Consider the following 18,561-nt stretch of genomic DNA (forward strand, 5'->3'; position numbering starts at 1 on the left):
AGCAAATGATGCGTCTGAGGTTTATTTTGATCAAGCTGACTCAAATCTGTATTTTTAGTGTGTTCTGTGTAAATTACTCAGAATTCATCATTTTAACACAAGATGTTCACTACATTATTAAATACTGGAAGAGATCCTCTCATCTTCTTTCTTTCCCTTAAAACAAGATTTCTCTTCCTCCCTTTCTCCATGTTTTTCCCACTTGTTTGGGATTGTCTTTTTATTTTCTAACATTTAAAAATCATCATGAAACAAACTGGATAAGTATATTAAGCACTGGAGTTTTACCCATAATAATTTGTTTGCCTTTCAAGCAAACATAAATAAAGTGACTATCAATTGAAAGAAAACTATTTTTCCTGTTTAGGATTATTTTGTTGCAATATTTCTGCTGAGACCAAAGTGTCTCTTCCAGCAGAGTTGAACATTTCCGTGATATTAGGGTAAATTTCACAGAAGGAAGCACCTTGTTGAAAATGGGGTGATTTTAAAATGTAGCAAATGAGTTGCTGAAAAAAGAGGCACTCTGTAGAAAAAGTAATGCTTTGCACTTGTTCGTAGAAGTAGCTTGTCCTGTTGTTAAAACAGTCTCGGTTTTATAGTTCTCATTGGAAATAATTGAGGACTTTTAAAATAATATAAAGTATTTGAGTAGAGTGTTGCAAAAGCAGAAGGACCATCTGGCCCTTGCTTTCTGAATGTCTGAGCTGAATACTTAAGTTACAGTAAATCACAAATTTGGGTAAAATTAAATTGTTTCAGTTTCTGTATTAAAGACTGAATTTCCTTTACTTTTGAGGAACCTTCCAGCAACTGAAGAGCATTTCTCTCTTGTCTTAGCAGCTCTGATGCTTGTTGCCTGTTCCCATAGTTAAAAAATCAATACATATGTTTTTGATATTTGGCAAACAGAGGTTTAATTTTGCAGCTGCAAGATCCCTGTATGAAGGGAATGCATTTTACAGAAATAAAAACATTTAGATACCACTTATATGAGGGAGTACTTGTGTATGAAACTCCATTCCATTTCTGTCAGCATTTGTTTCGTTATATTTAATTACAAACGATTTGTATGTTACTGGAAATCAAAATGAAAACAAGAATAGCTGCATGCATGGCAGTATGGTAGCAAAGCCGGATTGGTTTGAATCAGAAGTTGAAACTCAGATTGTTACAAAAATCAAAGTATTATTTTTTCAAATGCATCGTACATCTTAGAGCATGCTCATACACATACACATTATTGCCGACCCCATGTAGCTTATGTGCCTGTTTTATCCACTTGCTAAGTCTAAAAGTATTATTATGGCTGTTTATAGTTCATATTGATATCTGAGAAAATGTTGGTAATTGCTCTTCTCACCATTAAGCTCTGTGCTGAACCACGTGGTTCTCTGGGACTCCTGAGCTTGAGCATTATTATTTCTTAAGGGTTAATCCAACATGGTGTATCTGTTCATTGCATGTTCCTGACTTTGCAGCACTGCTAGGTCCTGTGGTTTAGACAAAATAAAGTGTTGGATGTGATCCCAGTTTTAATACTCCCAATTTATTATAACCATTGAACCCTGATCAGATCACGTATTGGATTAGATCCCAGTTTTTTAAATGTCCCAATTTATTGCTGGCTTGCAACCCTGATAAGAATACATATTTGATTAAGGCTTCAGTTTTCAAAAATTCCAGTTAATTACTTTTAGATTCTTATTAGATCATAGCTGTGTAGTATGGTATGTTGAAGTTATGAAAAAATTACGGGATGATGTTGCACAGGTCAAGGTCATAGTTTCATTTTGTGCTGACAGTATGAAGTTATCAGATTTCTGTTTATTACTGTGGCAGCACTTGCACTGGACAGGGGGACAGATTAATCCCAACCCATTGATTCTGAATGATTCTCATTTTAGATCTGCTGCTTCTCTGCATACCAGAACATGTAATAAAAGCCTACCATGGAACATTGAGAGATTGGTGTTTGGTTATGAACAGCTGAGGTAGAGGGGTCTCGCCTACCTTTTGCAGGTTGTGATGTAGCATTTAGAGCCAAATAGCAATTTTTGAGCTGCTTCATGTGGCTAATTCACTTCTGGAGACATTTTTAAGGCAACATTAGGCTGAGAGTTGATCCCAGATCATCCTAGCTCAAGAACATTAAGAATTGAGGACAACAATGGCACGTGGAATTGGTCTTTAACTATTACAGTACTATTCAGGTATTGGAGACCGATGAAAATAGAACTTTCCAGGTGTCATAGCTGTGCCCTCAGAATTTAGGCACCAAAGTTCTTATCTAAGCCATTGGTTTGTCCTTCATTGAGGCACTGATTTCTCTTTACTCTGGATACCAGTTTCCACAGGCTGTGCCACCAGCCCATCTAAAATGTCATAGCAGATCAGGTGCCAACAGCCTGGCTCTTTCTTGCATAAATGGGCCAATGTGTTGTTCTTTTATCTATATATTGGAGCTTTATTACTTGATGGTTTTTTAAAATGACACTGTAAACCAGAAACACTGCTGTTAGAAACTTTTACAGGTCAAGCTAATAAAGTAAAACTGGCCAGTGTACTTGCCAAGCTGGGTAATAGAGTGCTTTCTAGGAAACAAGCTAAACTGGCCTATAGATTTCTTTGAGGCAGTACTGAATATAGGTCAGTTCTTGCCTACCCCAAAATCAATAAGGGCATAAGAATGACTTGGAAGCTGTATTTCATTCATTGCCCTTCCATATGTGATTTATGAAAGTCTGACATTAATCATTGGCATGCACTTTGAAGTAGTGCCACAGCACAGAATTCCTGTTCTCAGATTAATTTACCTACAGGATCAAAATGGGAACTCATGGAGATAGGCAGGAAATCAGTTTGCCTGTGTAATTCTCAGTAGTGGTCTTAAACCAAATACCTGAAAGTGTTAAAGCTTTATCTGCAAAGTCAAAGCTGAGTTTTGCTTTCTAATCCAGGACTATTATAGAATCATACAATCATAGAATAGTTAGGGTTGGAAAGGACCTTAAGATCATCTAGTTCAAACCCCCCTGCCATGGGCAGGGACACCTCACACTAAACCATGTCACCCAAGGCTCTGTCCAACCTGTCCTTGAACACCGCCAGGGATGGAGCATTCGCAACTTCCCTGGGCAACCCATTCCAGTGTCTCATCACCCTTATTGTAAAGTACTTCTTCCTTATATCCAATCTAAACTTTCTCTGTTTAAGTTTTAACCCATTACCCCTTGTCCTATCCCTACAGTCCCTAATGAAGAGTCTCTCCCCAGCATCCTTATAGGCCCCCTTCAGATAATTTGCTTATAATTAATTAGAAACAACCTGTGAATCCCAGGCTGGCAGATGAATGGATCCTCTTCCTAATCTTGAAAAGAGAGTTTCTGTTCAATAGGTTCAGGGTTCAGTGTCATATGTATAGAATAAAGAAATATGCGTGGAATATCATACCACTGAGCTGGGCTTGCTCCTTCCACTCCTGGGATTACATTCAAATGAAAGCATAATGTTTATACAGTTGCAGAGATGGTTGTGTGAACTCATGATGTCTCACTAGCTAAGTGGAGCTGTGAGATGTTCCAAGAATACCCACTTAATGAAGGAGGAGGCCCTAGGGACTCAGTAGCTGTCAGTCTTTCTGGGGGTCTTCTTGAGAGGTATTACCTCATGTGTTTTTGTGGATGTTGGGTTTTCATGAGGTTTCAAATCAATGTTGTGTCTTCCCGTGGTCATTGCAGTGTCTCTGGTATTTTTCTTCAGACTATTACAATCCTCAGTGCTTTTGATTGATATCTACTACAGCAGTTGCTGGAGCTGAGTTGGTCAGTGGCAATGAATAGACTCAAGTCTCTGTCTCCCTATAGTATTGCTGCAAATATACTGCAGTTACTTTGTACTTGTTCACTGTTTATCTGATGAACTTCTCTGGCTGATGTTTTGGTTGGAGAGTTGAATCTGTGGCTTTGACAGCAGTTGGTATTGTTTCCATTCCTGACATTAAGTTCTCAATAACTAAAATATAAGCAAAGTTAAATCTTGATTTCTAGGAGTATTCTGTTATTTTGATTCTCTTTTCATGATTAGTTATTGCAAAACAAGCTAATGTTAGCAAAAGGGACTCCTCAGGTATGATGCGCACAGCACCTTACTTTTTAATGGAAAAGTACAAATTACAGCAGCCTGAGAATTCCTTTAAGTTGAGAACTAGGCCTGCAACTTACCTGTGGTTTGCAGACTCATGGCCATTTCACAGGAGGAGTTTTGGGCTTTAAAAGCTTTGGAACATCTCAGGTGTAAGATGCTAAAGTAACTTTGACAAACCTGGAGTGATTCCACTGTCAGTCCACATTGTCACAAGCCAAGGAACATCCTGTTGACAGGAGACTGAGCAACCTGATCTGTACAGTCAGCCTTGCTTTCAGCAGGAGATTGAGCAGGGTGACCTTCAGAGGGTTCCTTCCAACTTTTCTGATATTGTCACTTAAAAAAATAACTCATTGTGTAAAGAAAGTTGCATAATGTAGCAAAATACTTGGCTTTTCCAGTAGTTATAACCTGCTGCATTTCACTCCGTGTACAACTAATGTGGACAGAAGAGAGACAGAAAAGCTTCCTCAGTTTTAACAGAAAAGGTAAAATCCTGTTATCATTGAAGTTCATGGTGTCGGAGAAAATGCACTGACCTCATTAAAGCCAGGATTTTCTTTAGAGGGCAGAATCCTGTGTAAGGTGGCAATCATTCCCTGTCACCTTTGAAATAAATGGAAGAACATTAGGACCTCAGTCTTGTATGTCCAAAGCTCACACTCCTCATTTTGTGGTATGAAAGGGCTATGTTTCATCTCCAGTTTGTCATAATCTTAAATTTTAAGGTCACTGTAGTTCCATCTTGTTCTTAGGTTTTTCTTTCCTCTGTTTCTTTACTTACAGCCCTTCGAAGGCAGCTTCTTTGGTCACTTCAGTATTACATGGGTACGGGCTAGTTATCTAGAACTTCAGTATTACATGGGTACGGGCTAGTTATCTATCTGTTCTAGATAACTAAAGTGGCTAAACATAAACCACTTATGTTTAGCCCAAGTGGTTTTTATTGTTGGGTTGGTTAATGCTGTTTTAAGATCTGTTGTGTGTAGCCTGACTTGCAGTCTCTTACTGCCTTGAATTTGTGGCTTTGCCTTATTTTATTTCTGAGACTGTTTCTGTTCTTGTTTACAATTACAGATACTAATTATGGGGGAGATGATGTTCAAATCCAGCACAATAGAATGAGCTGGAATGAAGAAACACTTGCATAGCTTATGGGGAAGATATTTGACAAATATGCTTCCAGCAGAATACCCTGAAAGATAATACTAAATTAGATATTGTTTGGTCTTGATGAATCCATATCAGATGGCCTCAATTTACTGGCAAGAGGTGGATTTTTATTTATTTATTTTTTAGCTGTGAGACTTGCCTCTCTAGAGTTTTCCTATGTGATGGTTGAAAAAATACAAATCAGTCTTTTCCTGAGGAAAGACGCAGGTTTGAATAAGATTGGTAATGTCATTGCAGACCACATCTGTATGAAAGACGATTATGAAATAAACAAAAAAAGCACTGTACTGAAATTATCTCCTCAGATATTCAAACGAAATATACCCATTCCCATCAGTGATCATGGCTTATGAATATCTGAAGGCAGGATGTATTCAGTCCACTATTATGTAAATGAATGAGAAGACAAGATTTTAGTTACCAAAATATATTTTGCTAGCAGCTAGAAAGGAATTAAAACATTAAACCCAATGGAAATCTAAGTGACCTCCTGCAGAAATAGGCTGCTTTCCTCTAGACAGCCCGTTACTCAATGTATGTGTGAATTAGGTAAATGAGAGACAAAAGCAGAAATGTTATGTAAAATCACAGTTGAAGTTTTAAGATACTAAATCAGATGTAAATTGAGTAATCATTGCAGTATGTAGATCTCAGGGAGAGTCACATGAGTGGGGAAAAAAACAGAGCAGCAGCTTTTATTCTGTTCACAAGGAACAACCAAATGAGTGGAAGAATGTTTAGCATTTCAGTGATCTCAAAAGACTTAAAGGATCAGGTCCTTTTTCGGAAGGTAGGTGTACTTCAAACTGATTTTACGCACACTTGTTTGCCTCCTCTTGTTCTGCCCCTCTTACTGCGACCAGAATGGAAATTATCCCAACAGACCTATGGCCCTGTTTGTGTTACACATATTGTCTTTGCCTGTTATTTGTATGTCTTCACTGGGAGCATCTTACATTGACTTAGCCAGCATCTTGCTTCATTCATGTACCTGTTCGTGCTTCCACAAAGTCTGTTGCCTTTAATCTGGCATACAAGAAATATTGCTGTATTTATGTGAAGTATGAACAAGGCCCCTTTGTGAAATACACTGTTTTGGTCAGCCGCTACAGTTTCTGTCCTGTGTTTGACTACTCAGGTAGGCACTTCGGGCTCAGACCATGTTGTTCTTTGTGCTCTGCTCAGCACACGGTCAATAAAAAAACATTGCATTGCTTTTACACTTTCCCTGCAAAGTCAGAAGAAGCATGATGACCCAAAGCTCTTGCTGGGAGTGCAAGGGAGGAGGAGTTTATGCACATCAGTAAAGGTTATTCTGTTTTGTTGTGGGCCTATTTTGGTCAGTTTTCCCCAGCCAAAACTGTTCTGATACGGAGTGCAGCCTTGCAGCTCTCCGAGTAAGCCCACAGTCTCTTCTGGGCTGAGCTTGCCGCCTGTAGTTTTCGCACTGTGGCCAGACCTAGTAGCCATTGGTGCCACTGAGTTGCTTCTCCCATCTCATGTTGGGCAGCATATGCCCTGTCCCTTGCTTGGGGGTGGCAGAGCCAGGAGGACATGCTACTTTGAGTTTTGTCCTGATCCAAGGTGATGGTTTATTAGACTGTGTGACTTACTTTCTTACAGCTCATTTTGAGCTGATGTTGGGTTTCCAGAACCAAAGGCTGGGCTGCATCCAGCATCCTGCTGTTTCTTCCCTATTGAAGGCAGTCTTTCCATGGCTTTTGATGACCCTGGCTACCCTTGGGCTACTGTGCTGGTAAAATTAAGTCCTATGTTTTAATTTTCACAGAGGCTTAGAGCACTGGTTTTAGAAGCTTTGGCAATTTCTTGTTCCCTACTTGCAACCCAGACTCCCACCCAGCTTCCGCCTGTGGACCAAGAGATGAGGAGTCTCTCTTGCTGCTTTCCTAGCCCTCCCATTCCCAAAAGCATTGCTGGGTGTGCTCCAAAAGTCACTTCTGCTCAGCTCTTCTGGAGTTTTTTTGAGGTGGCCCACATCCCTTCCTGCAGCTGCCTCACAATGCGTATGCCGCAGTCTTCTAATCCAGCTTTTGCCTGTCAGTGTCTCTGTCACTGACATCAGGCTAAAGCATTTTACATTGTGTTTGTCACAGGCAGCGAATACGTATGTGGTCATTGACAGTAGCTCAGCAGAAACACAATAACTTGTTAAGCCACAGTAACTCAATCCTGTGTCTGAGCTGCAGCTGGAAGGAACTGTTTGCGCTGTTAACCCCTTTGTGGCTGCTGCACTCTTGGTTTGTGCATCCTTTCAAATGTTAGTACATGAGAAATCACCATATAAGATTTGTGTGGACATGTCAGGTAGGAGGATTGCTTGAAGGATAAATGAGAGCATTTCCTTGATTTACAACTCTGGGGGTGTGCTGCTGAGCAGCATGTGAGGTGTAGAGAAGCTTTTTCAAAATATACCACATCCCACTTCCAACAGTACATTAGGTATATAGGATCCTGTCTTCATTTGACTTCTGCATAGGATGTTGTGGAAATGTTACCTATATTTTATTGAGGTTATATATTTTATCAAACTGTATTTCTTTTTCTGAAAATATTTGTTGCAGAGGAAGGTTCTACTGGGTCTTGAAAGCAGCAGAGAAGATGAGGATAGAATGTGTGTTTGAGTGCTATTGGGAAAAAGATGGGTTACAGGAGGGGAAAAAAAAAAAAGGCATTGCTTGATGCTACACTTCTGTTGCCTGTCCTCTGGCTGCTTGTGTGCAAAGGTTGTGTTTATACAGAAACACAGCTAAGGGAAGTTGATGTAGTTGTCATGCAGTGATTTAACTGGAAAGCATGGTGTTCAGGTGGCGGAAGAGAGCAAGCAGGATTGATATGGGATACCCAAAAAGGAAATATATCTAACTTCCCTTAATTCACTGCGAGTTTTTCTTTTCCCTTTCCATCATCAGGAAGTTTGTAGAAACTTTAGTGCTACACTAAATTGTTCAGATGGTGACCTGTGCCTCTAGTCATCTCTGGTTTCACTGCCAGCATCATGGTGCTGAGTGACATTTTATCTTTTGTCATAAATTTGCACTAGTTGTTTAACCAGACCTATCCTGTGCTGTGAGCTTGGGTCTCTCTTGTTTGTTCAATAAGCTGGTTGCTGTGACAGTTGTGTTGATTTGGAAGACTGGGGGGGGGTTAACTTTTTTATATTATTTTTTGAGATTGCGAGTAAGGATACTGCTGTTTCAGATAGGGAGAAATGCAGAGCGAGGTGCAGAAATGGTAAATGTCTAGAGTGCGTTATAGCAGAAGCAGCCTGCTTAGCAGGGTTGGCAGAGTGTTATATGAGTGATGGAAGGAACAGCACATTAATTTTTCGTACCTTGGTAAAGAATTCCTGGGCATCTACTGGGATGTGCTGTGGAAAAGATTGCTTTAAGACTTGGTGAAAACATGATGCTGAAATACAGTGAAGATATTTAAAACTTTATAAAAATATGTGAAGAAACTTCAAAGGTGAAAAACATAAGGGAAAGCATGGAAGGACAGGTAAACAGACAGAAAGAATGAAGGAACGAAGGGAAGAAGGAAAAAAGGAAAGAATGAAGGGAAGAAAGAAACCCCCAGCCATCTGGTAGTATGCTTCCCTATGTTTGGACGTTTGGATTGAAATGAAAAAGAGATCACTGAGAAGATTTTATAGATTTATGTGAAAGAGTAAAAACGAAACAAGAAATATTAATGCAATTATAATAGCTGTACTGCAAAGATGAAACATTGATCATGAAGAATTTCACATAACCTGGTATTGACTGGTCAGTGGAATATAGAAGGGAAATAATTGTTCTTGAGCAGGTTTGACTTACAATAGTGACAGCAATTGAAGACTGCATTCAGAAGGAGAAGTTGAAGAAGCTAGGCTTATTCACAGGAACAAAAGAAAATTGTGGTGACCTAATTCCAGCTGTTGTTGTGCAGAATATACCAGTATTGATAGCAGGACAAATTACTCTCACTGTCAGACTTGAAAGCAAGATTCACATGATGCTGCTCTGCTGCACTACTCTTTCTTTCAAATACATCTTAAATATGCAGGGGACAGGTGATGTATTGGTCCAGAGACCATTATGGCTCATCATTTTCTGAGAAATTGCTGTGACTCTTCTTGGGACTCTTCTTCAAAAGGTGCCATGCCTTTTGCGCTAACATGTGATAAGACCATTCCTTGGAATACAGTGTTTTCCCTTTTTTCTGCCTGTATCATCTCACAGGGACCTGTGTGCACCATGAAACTGGTACTTCATATGATGTATTCCTGCACTAAATTCTGTGTTTGGGCTTTTTCGATCACTAATTGAGGGTGAAGCCCTCAAAGTTTCCCACGTTTTTAAGAATGCTTGGCATTTTATCAGACTTGATCTGGAAGACAGTGACAAGCTCAAAGTGCATTATGCTTTTTAGTGCAGGATAGTCAGAGGCAAGGACTACTACCAGATTGACAGGTATTTGGTGCAGGAGCTAATGGTTACTTGTGTGATTATACTTTTTTTTCAGTAGTGCCTTCTTTTTTACATTTATGACATAATCCCATGTGGGACATGTGAAATATTAATCATTCTGTAAGAGGGTTTCTCTTGAAGTGCCTGTATGTATAAAGGATGGAAAACAACAGCGTAGACCTCCCTCCCTGCTTCTTTGATGTCTGAGGGCTTATTTGCAATGGAAATCCACCCCTGTCCTTGCAGTAGGACAAGTGCTTTCAGATGATGAGTTACCTGAAAAGGCTGGTTTTTATGTGAATGAACCAAGTAATAACTTTTCTCCGAATTCCTTTAAGTGAACGATGAATGTGGTGTTTCATTCATGGACACAGGCAAACTGGCTCCCTTCACCACTCCCTGCTGCATAATCTATCTTTTATCTCTGTTCACAGACCCTTGGGAACATTTTGCATGCTTTCAGGTGCTCTCCAGTTATTACTTGTTTGCTAGCAGTGCTTTGTGGTTTAGATAGAAATGCAAGCTGACCACTCCTTTTTAGTGTCTGTTTTCATATACATCTCAGTGTTGACTTTCTCCCCATGCCATTGCCCATTGCTTTATCAATAAAAGCATGACTTTTATCAAGGTTTATACCAATGTCACCACCAGTTTTACAAAGAATTAAGTTGAATGTCCCATAGTTCTCCAAATGCCATTCCACTCTCACTGTCCCAAGAAGCCATCTGCCACCTACCCCAGTGCAGTCAGCAGTAAAATGAGAGAATGTGTGCCTTACTAACTAATTTCCCACATATTGACATCAGGTTATACTTTCCATAATTTTCTGCAATAAAATCTCCCATGTGGATAGAGTCAGAATTGTGCAGAATCAAAGACTTGTTTTGAAGTGTGCAACTTCAAGACCCTGCCATACCTTGGCTGAGGTTGCACTTGAGAATAATGCCTATCCTGAGCCAGGCCACTGTTTCAGTACAAAATAGGAGTGTGTGTGGTATTAAAATCTAAAGCAAAAGAGAAATGGAGTGAAGGTTACAGGAGGAGATGATTGTGCAGGGAAGAGAAGCTCCGTGAAGGAAAAAACATTTGTAGCTTATTTTTTCTCATCCTCCTTTCATCTCTAAGAAATACTGTAGTAAATTGCACTAAGGCTTTGTGAGTGCATTTAATTCTATCCTAAGAAAAATTAAAGAACATGAACTAGCAGGGCTGGGATCAGGAACTTGAGGAAAAGTAGAAATAGTGTGTTAGGAAGATGTTATTCCCTCACCATGCTCTTTATGGTAAAATATTTCACAGAATTTATCAAGTTGGAAGGCACCCATACACATCATCAAGTCTGCCTCCCTGCTCCTCAAAGCACTCCCTAAAACTAAACCATCTAAAAGCGTTGTCTAGATGCTCCTTGAACGCTGGCAGGCTTGGTGCCATGACTTCCATCGGTAGCCTGTTCCAGTGACCTACCACCCTCTCAGTGAAAAAACTTTTTCTGCTGTTCAGTCTGAACTTCCTCTTACACAGCTTCATTCCATTTCCTTGTGTCCTGTCTCTAGTCAACAGAGAGAGATCATCTGCACCTACCCCTCTGCTGCCCCCCTTGAGGAAGCTGTAGGCTGCAATGAGGTCACCCCTTGGCCTTCTCTTCTCCAAACTGAACAAAACAGGTGACCTCACCTCTTCTCCTGAGTCTTGCTTTCGAGGCCTTTCACCATCTTGGTCACCCTCCTCTGGACACACTCTAATAGTTTGAGGTCCTTATATTGAGGCACCCAAAACTTCACACAGTACTCAGTATGAAGGACGAGAAAGGTAGTCTCCTTTACTAAGGGAAGGCAGAATGGATAGTGAGCACACCCCCCACACCCCCCCCCCAGCTGTCAAGGACTGTGTCATACGCAGGCTCATCAAGCTGTAAAGTATGGCTACATTTTAAGTGTTAAAAACTAGCATCTAAATATGTCCTAACACAGTTAATGGAGAGTTGTAACTGGAAAGCATGTGTAATACACATGGATGTACTAGTTTATGGGTAGAAAGGCATGTTGTTCTCATCATTTGTTAACCTTTTTAGTTACAAATCATTTGTAAAGTATTAGCATTTATTTTCACAGAACCATAGAATCAACGAGGTTGGAAAAGACCTTTAAGATCATCAAGTCCAACTGTTACCCCAGCGCTGCCAAGTCCACTACTAAACAATGTCACTGAGGGACCTGTCTACATGGGTTTTTTAATACTTCCAGGGATTTTTCAGAATGCAGTGTCCTGAGGCTATTGTGCTTTACTGGGGTAACCAGGTCTGCTAGACCCTTTTTACTTATTCTCCTGTGGTACAAATTATGCTGTTCTTTCTATGCTGCTGCTGTACTTCAGATACAGTCAACAGCAAATGTTGATTTCTTCTGTCAGGCATTGTATTTGTGTACCTCTCTTCCGTTCTTTGTTTCTCCCTCCATGCTACGTTATTTTCTGTAAATGCTATTTATTACAGACTGTGGTCAGCATTCTGCCAGATCCATCTCACTGCATTTAATTACACTCTGTTGAAGAGTAGCTGAACAGAAGTTGCGTTCTCACAGTGCCTTGCTATAGGTTTTTTTTTTTTGTCAGCATGAATGTTGAACTGTTGAATATCAGCTGAGTTTGAAATTTACCTGAATATGTTTTACTATTCCAAAGAGATTACACAATGGCCCTGATTAGCAGCAACATTTTGTAATACCACTTAAAGCTTTATCACAGTGGAGTACTGCCAGTAATAGTCTTTAATTCACTTATATGTACCAATTCATCTCTGTCAGGTTTCTATTAATTTCTTTGCTGTTTTACTTTGTCCCTATCCCCTATATAATAAGGTATGATTTCCACATTTATGTAGCCAAAAGAAAATAAAATAATTAAATCTGCAGCAAATTAATTGGGATCCTTTGATTTGAGACAACTGTGCCATCTCTCCATTTGCGTTCACATTTAATCCACTTTTCACAAGGTAATGTATTTAGGAGAATATGGGTGGGTCAAGTGACCAAGGGGCAGTAACAATTTTACTGGCTAATTTAGATAAAAAGTTTCAGGATTGGGTTAGGTATGTTAACTGCAAAGTGGAGGGTAAGTGTGGAATTAAAACTGTATGTGTTCATGCGCACGCACACTTGTGAAAAGCCACAGTATGTTCAGCAGTAACGTTTTTCATCAGAATGATAACTAACCTTGGTTACAAAGCTGATTGCCGGAGATAAACGACAAAATTGCTGCATGCACCATTTTGTTTTATCTGGCACCACTTTCACAGTGTACTGGAAGATCTAAACAGTTGGGGTTGGCGCTCCGAATTTGAATGATGAATCGGTGCCTGTGGTTACTGTTGAACCAACTGTATATTTGTGCTTTCTTTTTCATTGTTAGGATTGGTGCAAAGCATCAGGAGTTACGGCAAAAGCAATTGAGAGGTCTGAGGGATTATTCTATTGGTCCTGGAGGACCTGACATTGATGACGATGAGGTGGATCCAAATTATGCCAGAGTAAACCACTTCCGAGAGGTTTATCCAGCAGCAAGCTTCTACAGGCCATCATCACCAGCAGCAGCAGAAACCTTTATATATCCACGTGATTCTCCTTCAACACCAATGGAGAGGGAGCACTTGGAAGGACTGTATGCAAAAATAAACAAGCAGCACTACCCACAGACGCCTGGTGACAGGTAGTATTGCCATCTGGCACAACAAACAATGATCGCTTCGAGGGGGGAGAGCCTGAGGCTAGGCTGGGGAACTGTTCAGGTGCCCCAAACCCCTGTATTTACTGAACAGAAAGCCATGGATTTCCTCTTCACCAAAATCATGATTTGCTGCAGCAGTGCCCCCAAAGCATCTGAGCAAGGCAGCAGTCAAACAGAAATCATTAAAGAAAAGTCCATATTTCACAAACAGAATGAATGAACTGACTCCAGTCCAATTCCTGCACTGCTGAGAGAGTGTTTTTTCCCTCTTTCAATCAGGAAGAGTTCTTACCCTGCAGCAAAAATAATCTCTGTTTTCAGATCCTTTTCGATTCTGCTGATCATCAAGTGCCTATTAGTAACAGGTTTTATATGATAGCATGATATATTGCATATGTTTATGGTTCAGTTTTCCCCAGCTGTGTGATATTACGCACTTTCATTAGGTTGTGGAAAGGACTGGGAATCATGGCATTTTTATGCAGACTGTGAAGTGTGGCTTCACAAGACTGATCGCCTTTCACAGCCTTTCCAATAACCAAGTGGGAAGGAAAGAGCAATTTTTAATCCTTACTGTCAGGCTTCCAGGTTGATAGCATTAAAGAAAGATGGTCAAGTTTTTCCCTGTGTTAAAAGGAAAACAGAAATTCCTTTGAGTTGATGGTGTGCCCACCATTGTGATGATTTTAAAACTGATTATTTCTGGAATTTGGGGCTAAAAGAAGGTAAGACTTCATTACTGTCATGGCATTAAATATATCCCTGTTGGGTTTTTCAAACCAATCTATTGGTGTGTAGGAAAGATGCACAAGCCTGTGTGAAAAGAAGACCTGACAGAGTAAGCCATGAGGGACTTGAGGAATTGTTCACGCTTTGAGTTCATATTACAATCTGTAGTGTCTCCCCATAGCCTCAGCCTGTGCTATGTGATACCACACTTGTTAATTTTGGAGAAATATGTGAGCACAGATACAGGAGTGTTTTCAGTTTGTGGCATCACAGCACTTTAAAAACATCTACTGAGTCATTGTTATAAATAGCAATAAAACATAAATCTGACATAAATCTAAGTTTGTAGCAGAGAATGGGCCAAGTATCTATCTTTTTCACCTTAATACAGTATGGTAGAGATCTTCCCAAACATAATGATATTGCTGATGTTTTTCTTGCATATTTTTAACTCTTTCCCTAGTGTATGAGGGTGAAGAGGGTGAAATTGGAGGTAGCGATCACAGCTTTTTGCCATCTAACAGGTTTTGCTTTACTAGAAAATTCTTGAGGCTATTGTCACTGAAGTCACACAAATGTTTGCGTGTAATGAGGGGATCAGAAACAGAGTTCATGCTAACTTAGTATACTGAGATCTGAGAATTCCCAGCATGGGGGAAGTCTAAATTCAGGTTTATGTATTTTTCAAATATAAATATATACAGATGTAACTCAGTTGGAGGAAGACATTGTCGTAAAGGTTGCTTCATAATTTCAGTTGTAACAGGACTTCATAGCTTTACATTTTAAAAACACCATCAGTTTCAAAGTGCGGTCTATACATTGTTTTTGCTATGCAGCAAAAAGTCTTTCCCTCTGGCCTCTTTTATTTGATTGCTTGTATTGTGGTTGTAACTACACTGAATGAAATCTTGACCTGCTATGTGGACAAGATTGAAGTCCCAATCAGATTTGGATTTGGTGCTGGGATCATGGATTTCAGTGTGGATTTAGTTGTAATTACACAATAGCTCAATGAAAAGCTAAAACCAAAACATCTAACAGGCAAGAAAAGTTACCTCATATCTGAGTCAGTGATCAGAAGTCACGCTGAGAAGCTGTTCCGTCTGTGTTGATTCTGTACTGAAAGGCAAACAGTCCACAACAACTTTGCTTTGTTGAAATACTCAGGGTTGTAGAGGCTGTTTAACCAGATTAGGAAAAAATAGGAAATACAGGATTCTTACTAGGCTGCCTTTGGTTTTTTTTTAAATCTTTCTTTCCTTTGTCTGAGACAAAAAGTTTATTGTTATTCGCCAGCAGAAATGTGCCAAACATGAATAATTTTATGTGAATTTACGCAATGGGTCATGAGGTCTCAGCCAGCAGTTCTTGGATGTAATGGCAACTTCAGGCAAGGAAATGTTTCTGTGCTAGAGGGAGAGTATTGAAAGAAGAAAGAGATGTGGAAAGAAAAATCCCTGGATAACATGTTAATTACAAAACCAAATCTGCTTTCAAGGGTCAAGTATGAAAACTACCTTGTCTGCCTCAAAACGATGGGAAAGGGCTATAATGGATGCTTATTAGCCAAACCAGAGTTATTTTGTGTTTTCAGGGCTGAACATTTATCAACACATTTGTCATGTAATAGCTCATGCTTTGGTCTCGCTAACACATGCAAGCTCTCTCTCAAAGTTTTGTTATTAATTTTACCTTAGATGGATGGCTTTTACTCCCACCTCTGACTCTCGACTTGTAATATAGCATGTGGAGACTTGATCAGTGACTAAATTAAATGGGTTTTGGGGTAGAAGGGGGACTTGAGCGCAGAAAGAATAGATGATTTCATTTTGGTCTGGGAATTCCAGTTATGTGTCCTTATGATGGAGAATTAAAACTCATCATTTGGAAAAAGAAGCTTTTTTTTTCCCCTGAAGAGTGTATTAAAACAGCTAATGCCTTTTAAAATTTGGAGGCCATTTGTAAAGTATGAAGCTCAGTGGTCAGGTGAGGGCTGTTTTCGATTCACAAACACATACCTTCCCTTTTCTCATCACCAGCGTTCATGGAGGGTTCCTGGTTCATTCTTCTCAGCAGGAGAATGTTTAAACTGATAGTCTCCCTCAGTATGCAGGAAAGCACTAGGCTGCACATGTATGAAGTCTCTTGCTTTAATCATCATGAAGTATGTTTGCTGCCTCCACGCACTGCTCCTCAGGGCACACACAGGCCTGCTTCACACTGCTGTTTGCATACTAACGCCCCTTTCACCTACGCTTGCATCTGGCATCTCAGGGATTTTTTTGCTTTGGGTTTTTGGAGCATTTGCTTAGTGTCTTATTTGCAACTGTTGTGTAATGTTCTTCTGCACTGCTTCACAATTGTTGATTTTCATTCCAACGATGACTATATTCAGTGAAATAGATGTAATTTTTTGTGTATATTTTGCTGAAAGCTTTGGAATTCTTAACTAAGAGAGGTGCTATATAAATGTAAATTGTCCTTATTAATGACTATAGCGAAAGCATTAGCATGATCAGTGTATTCTGTGAATGTTAAGTTAAAGAGAGTGAAAAAAAAAAGCTGGCAAAATCACACATTTCTTTGTAAATCAAGCATTTTTCTGTTTATTTCTAATTAGCCACAATTTTCTGTAATGCAAATGGCATCCCAAAGGATGGTGCAGCCTGCACAGCCACCTTCTGCAGCTGGGGAACTCACAGGGTCTTTGCCTTAGACGCTGTACATTTCCCCAGCCTGCGGCAGAAGCTGGTGACCTGTGGCCCGTATGTGCCTGAAACAAGTAGTAAGTCACATCTCTCCGGGTTTGATCATCAAGGCTGTACCTTGACAGTGCTAAGTTGCACCCTGGCAGAGCCGATGTGTCAGACCAAAGCCAAAAGAGCATATGCACAACGCTATTATCACTTAAATGTCAGGCATGTCACATGGTGCAACCCTTTCTCACGTTTCAAATAAGCAATTTCCTCTTTTTTCCTTCCTTGAACATGGTGCTGTCAAGTATATCCAAACACCCCGAGCACATCTCCAGAAAGGTTCTAGAGACTTTGCTCAACTTATTTCCTCAGCCCGAAACTATGAAACATTTAAGGTCTGATGCCAAACTCATTGCCAAGTATAATTCTTCATTTATTTGTGTGTCTTATCTTGGGGAATTTCAAAGTGCTGGTCTGACAAAAATGGATACAGCTTTCCTTTGTTTAGTGAGAATAGATTCAGAGCTGTATCTTGTTGCAGATATAAAAAAATACTAATAAAAACCCAAACACTGTTTTATTACATAGGAGTAGAGTCCAAAGCCCCAGTCTGATTCAGCTTTCCATTTTTGGAGATGCTATGTTGGGACCCACTATGCAAGATCTTATACTCTGAAAAGTTAATTAATTAATTGAAAAATGGGTCTTCGTTATTTCAGGGTGAAAGTTTCCTTTATGAAAACTTCCACTCTTCCAGGCTGTTCTGTCTAGCAGCATGCAAAGTTGGAAATGGGGAAGTGAAACCCATACCTCTGCACGACCCTAACTCTGCCCCTGGTATCCTACTCTCGTTGCTGGCCAGAGTCATGAGAGTGAGGGTCAAGTCATTGAGCAATCCACCTCTCCCAGGAAAGGATCAAAGGAAGAAATTGCTGTGTGTGTCCTGACAAACCAAATGACAGATGTAAGCTATATGTAAGCCTGAGAGGAGAATAAGAAGGGTCTGAAGCTTTGATATTTAGCAAAGGGAACTTTGTAAATTAAAAAGCAGGCTAAATGCTTGTCTGTTGGGCAGGTATAGGTCGTTTCTATCCTGCACAATTCAAGGCCATAGGAATTCAGAGCTGTACGGAGAAGGCTTTGCTCAAAAAGGGCAAGTTAGGATTGCCCAGGTATGTTACTTAGCCCTATATGTCTCCTAAGCCAGAAAATGAAATGTTCTTGTTCTCAGTTCTAAGTACCGTGGGCATTGCTCATTGTGCATCCATTTACAACACCTCTTGTCACTGACTACCAAAAGAGCAATCCACTTCTGTAAAAGTAGAGGGTCCTTTACTCAGGAGTGATTATTTTCTAAGATGAATATCGTGGAGGCAAGATAGAAAATGAATGAGGTTGTGTAATATCTACATACTTTGCCTTGTGTTACAGTGGAAAGGGAATGATGGTCATGCATTGGAATATTTTGGTTTACAAGGTGACAAGTACAAGCAAAGCATTTACTCTCCCTTACCATACAGCCTCTTATGCTTGGTGTCCTGAAATCGTCTATGCTGTTTCCCTATCCTATACTATCCTACATCCCGTGAGACCCTCCTCTGATTCTTCCAGCATTTATTCTTTCT

The 18,561-nt window shown here is 39.9% G+C and overlaps 1 protein-coding gene across 3 annotated transcripts in view; it reads left to right on the plus strand.

The window, feature by feature from the left end:
- The window catches only part of PARD3B (par-3 family cell polarity regulator beta), a 429,596-nt gene that overhangs the window by 332,531 nt on the left and 78,504 nt on the right, over positions 1–18,561 (plus strand). For all 3 annotated transcript variants that reach the window (XM_061455076.1, XM_061455066.1, XM_061455058.1), the window contains one exon: positions 13,194–13,490. In XM_061455076.1, coding sequence (XP_061311060.1) covers positions 13,194–13,490 — 297 coding nt within the window. The remainder of the gene's footprint in view (positions 1–13,193; positions 13,491–18,561) is intronic.

This window comes from Pezoporus flaviventris, unplaced genomic scaffold, assembly GCF_033815535.1.
Source record: "Pezoporus flaviventris isolate CSIRO_AGI_PZ_B2104156 unplaced genomic scaffold, CSIRO_AGI_Pfla_v1 ptg000001l, whole genome shotgun sequence".
NCBI lineage: Eukaryota > Metazoa > Chordata > Aves > Psittaciformes > Psittacidae > Pezoporus > Pezoporus flaviventris.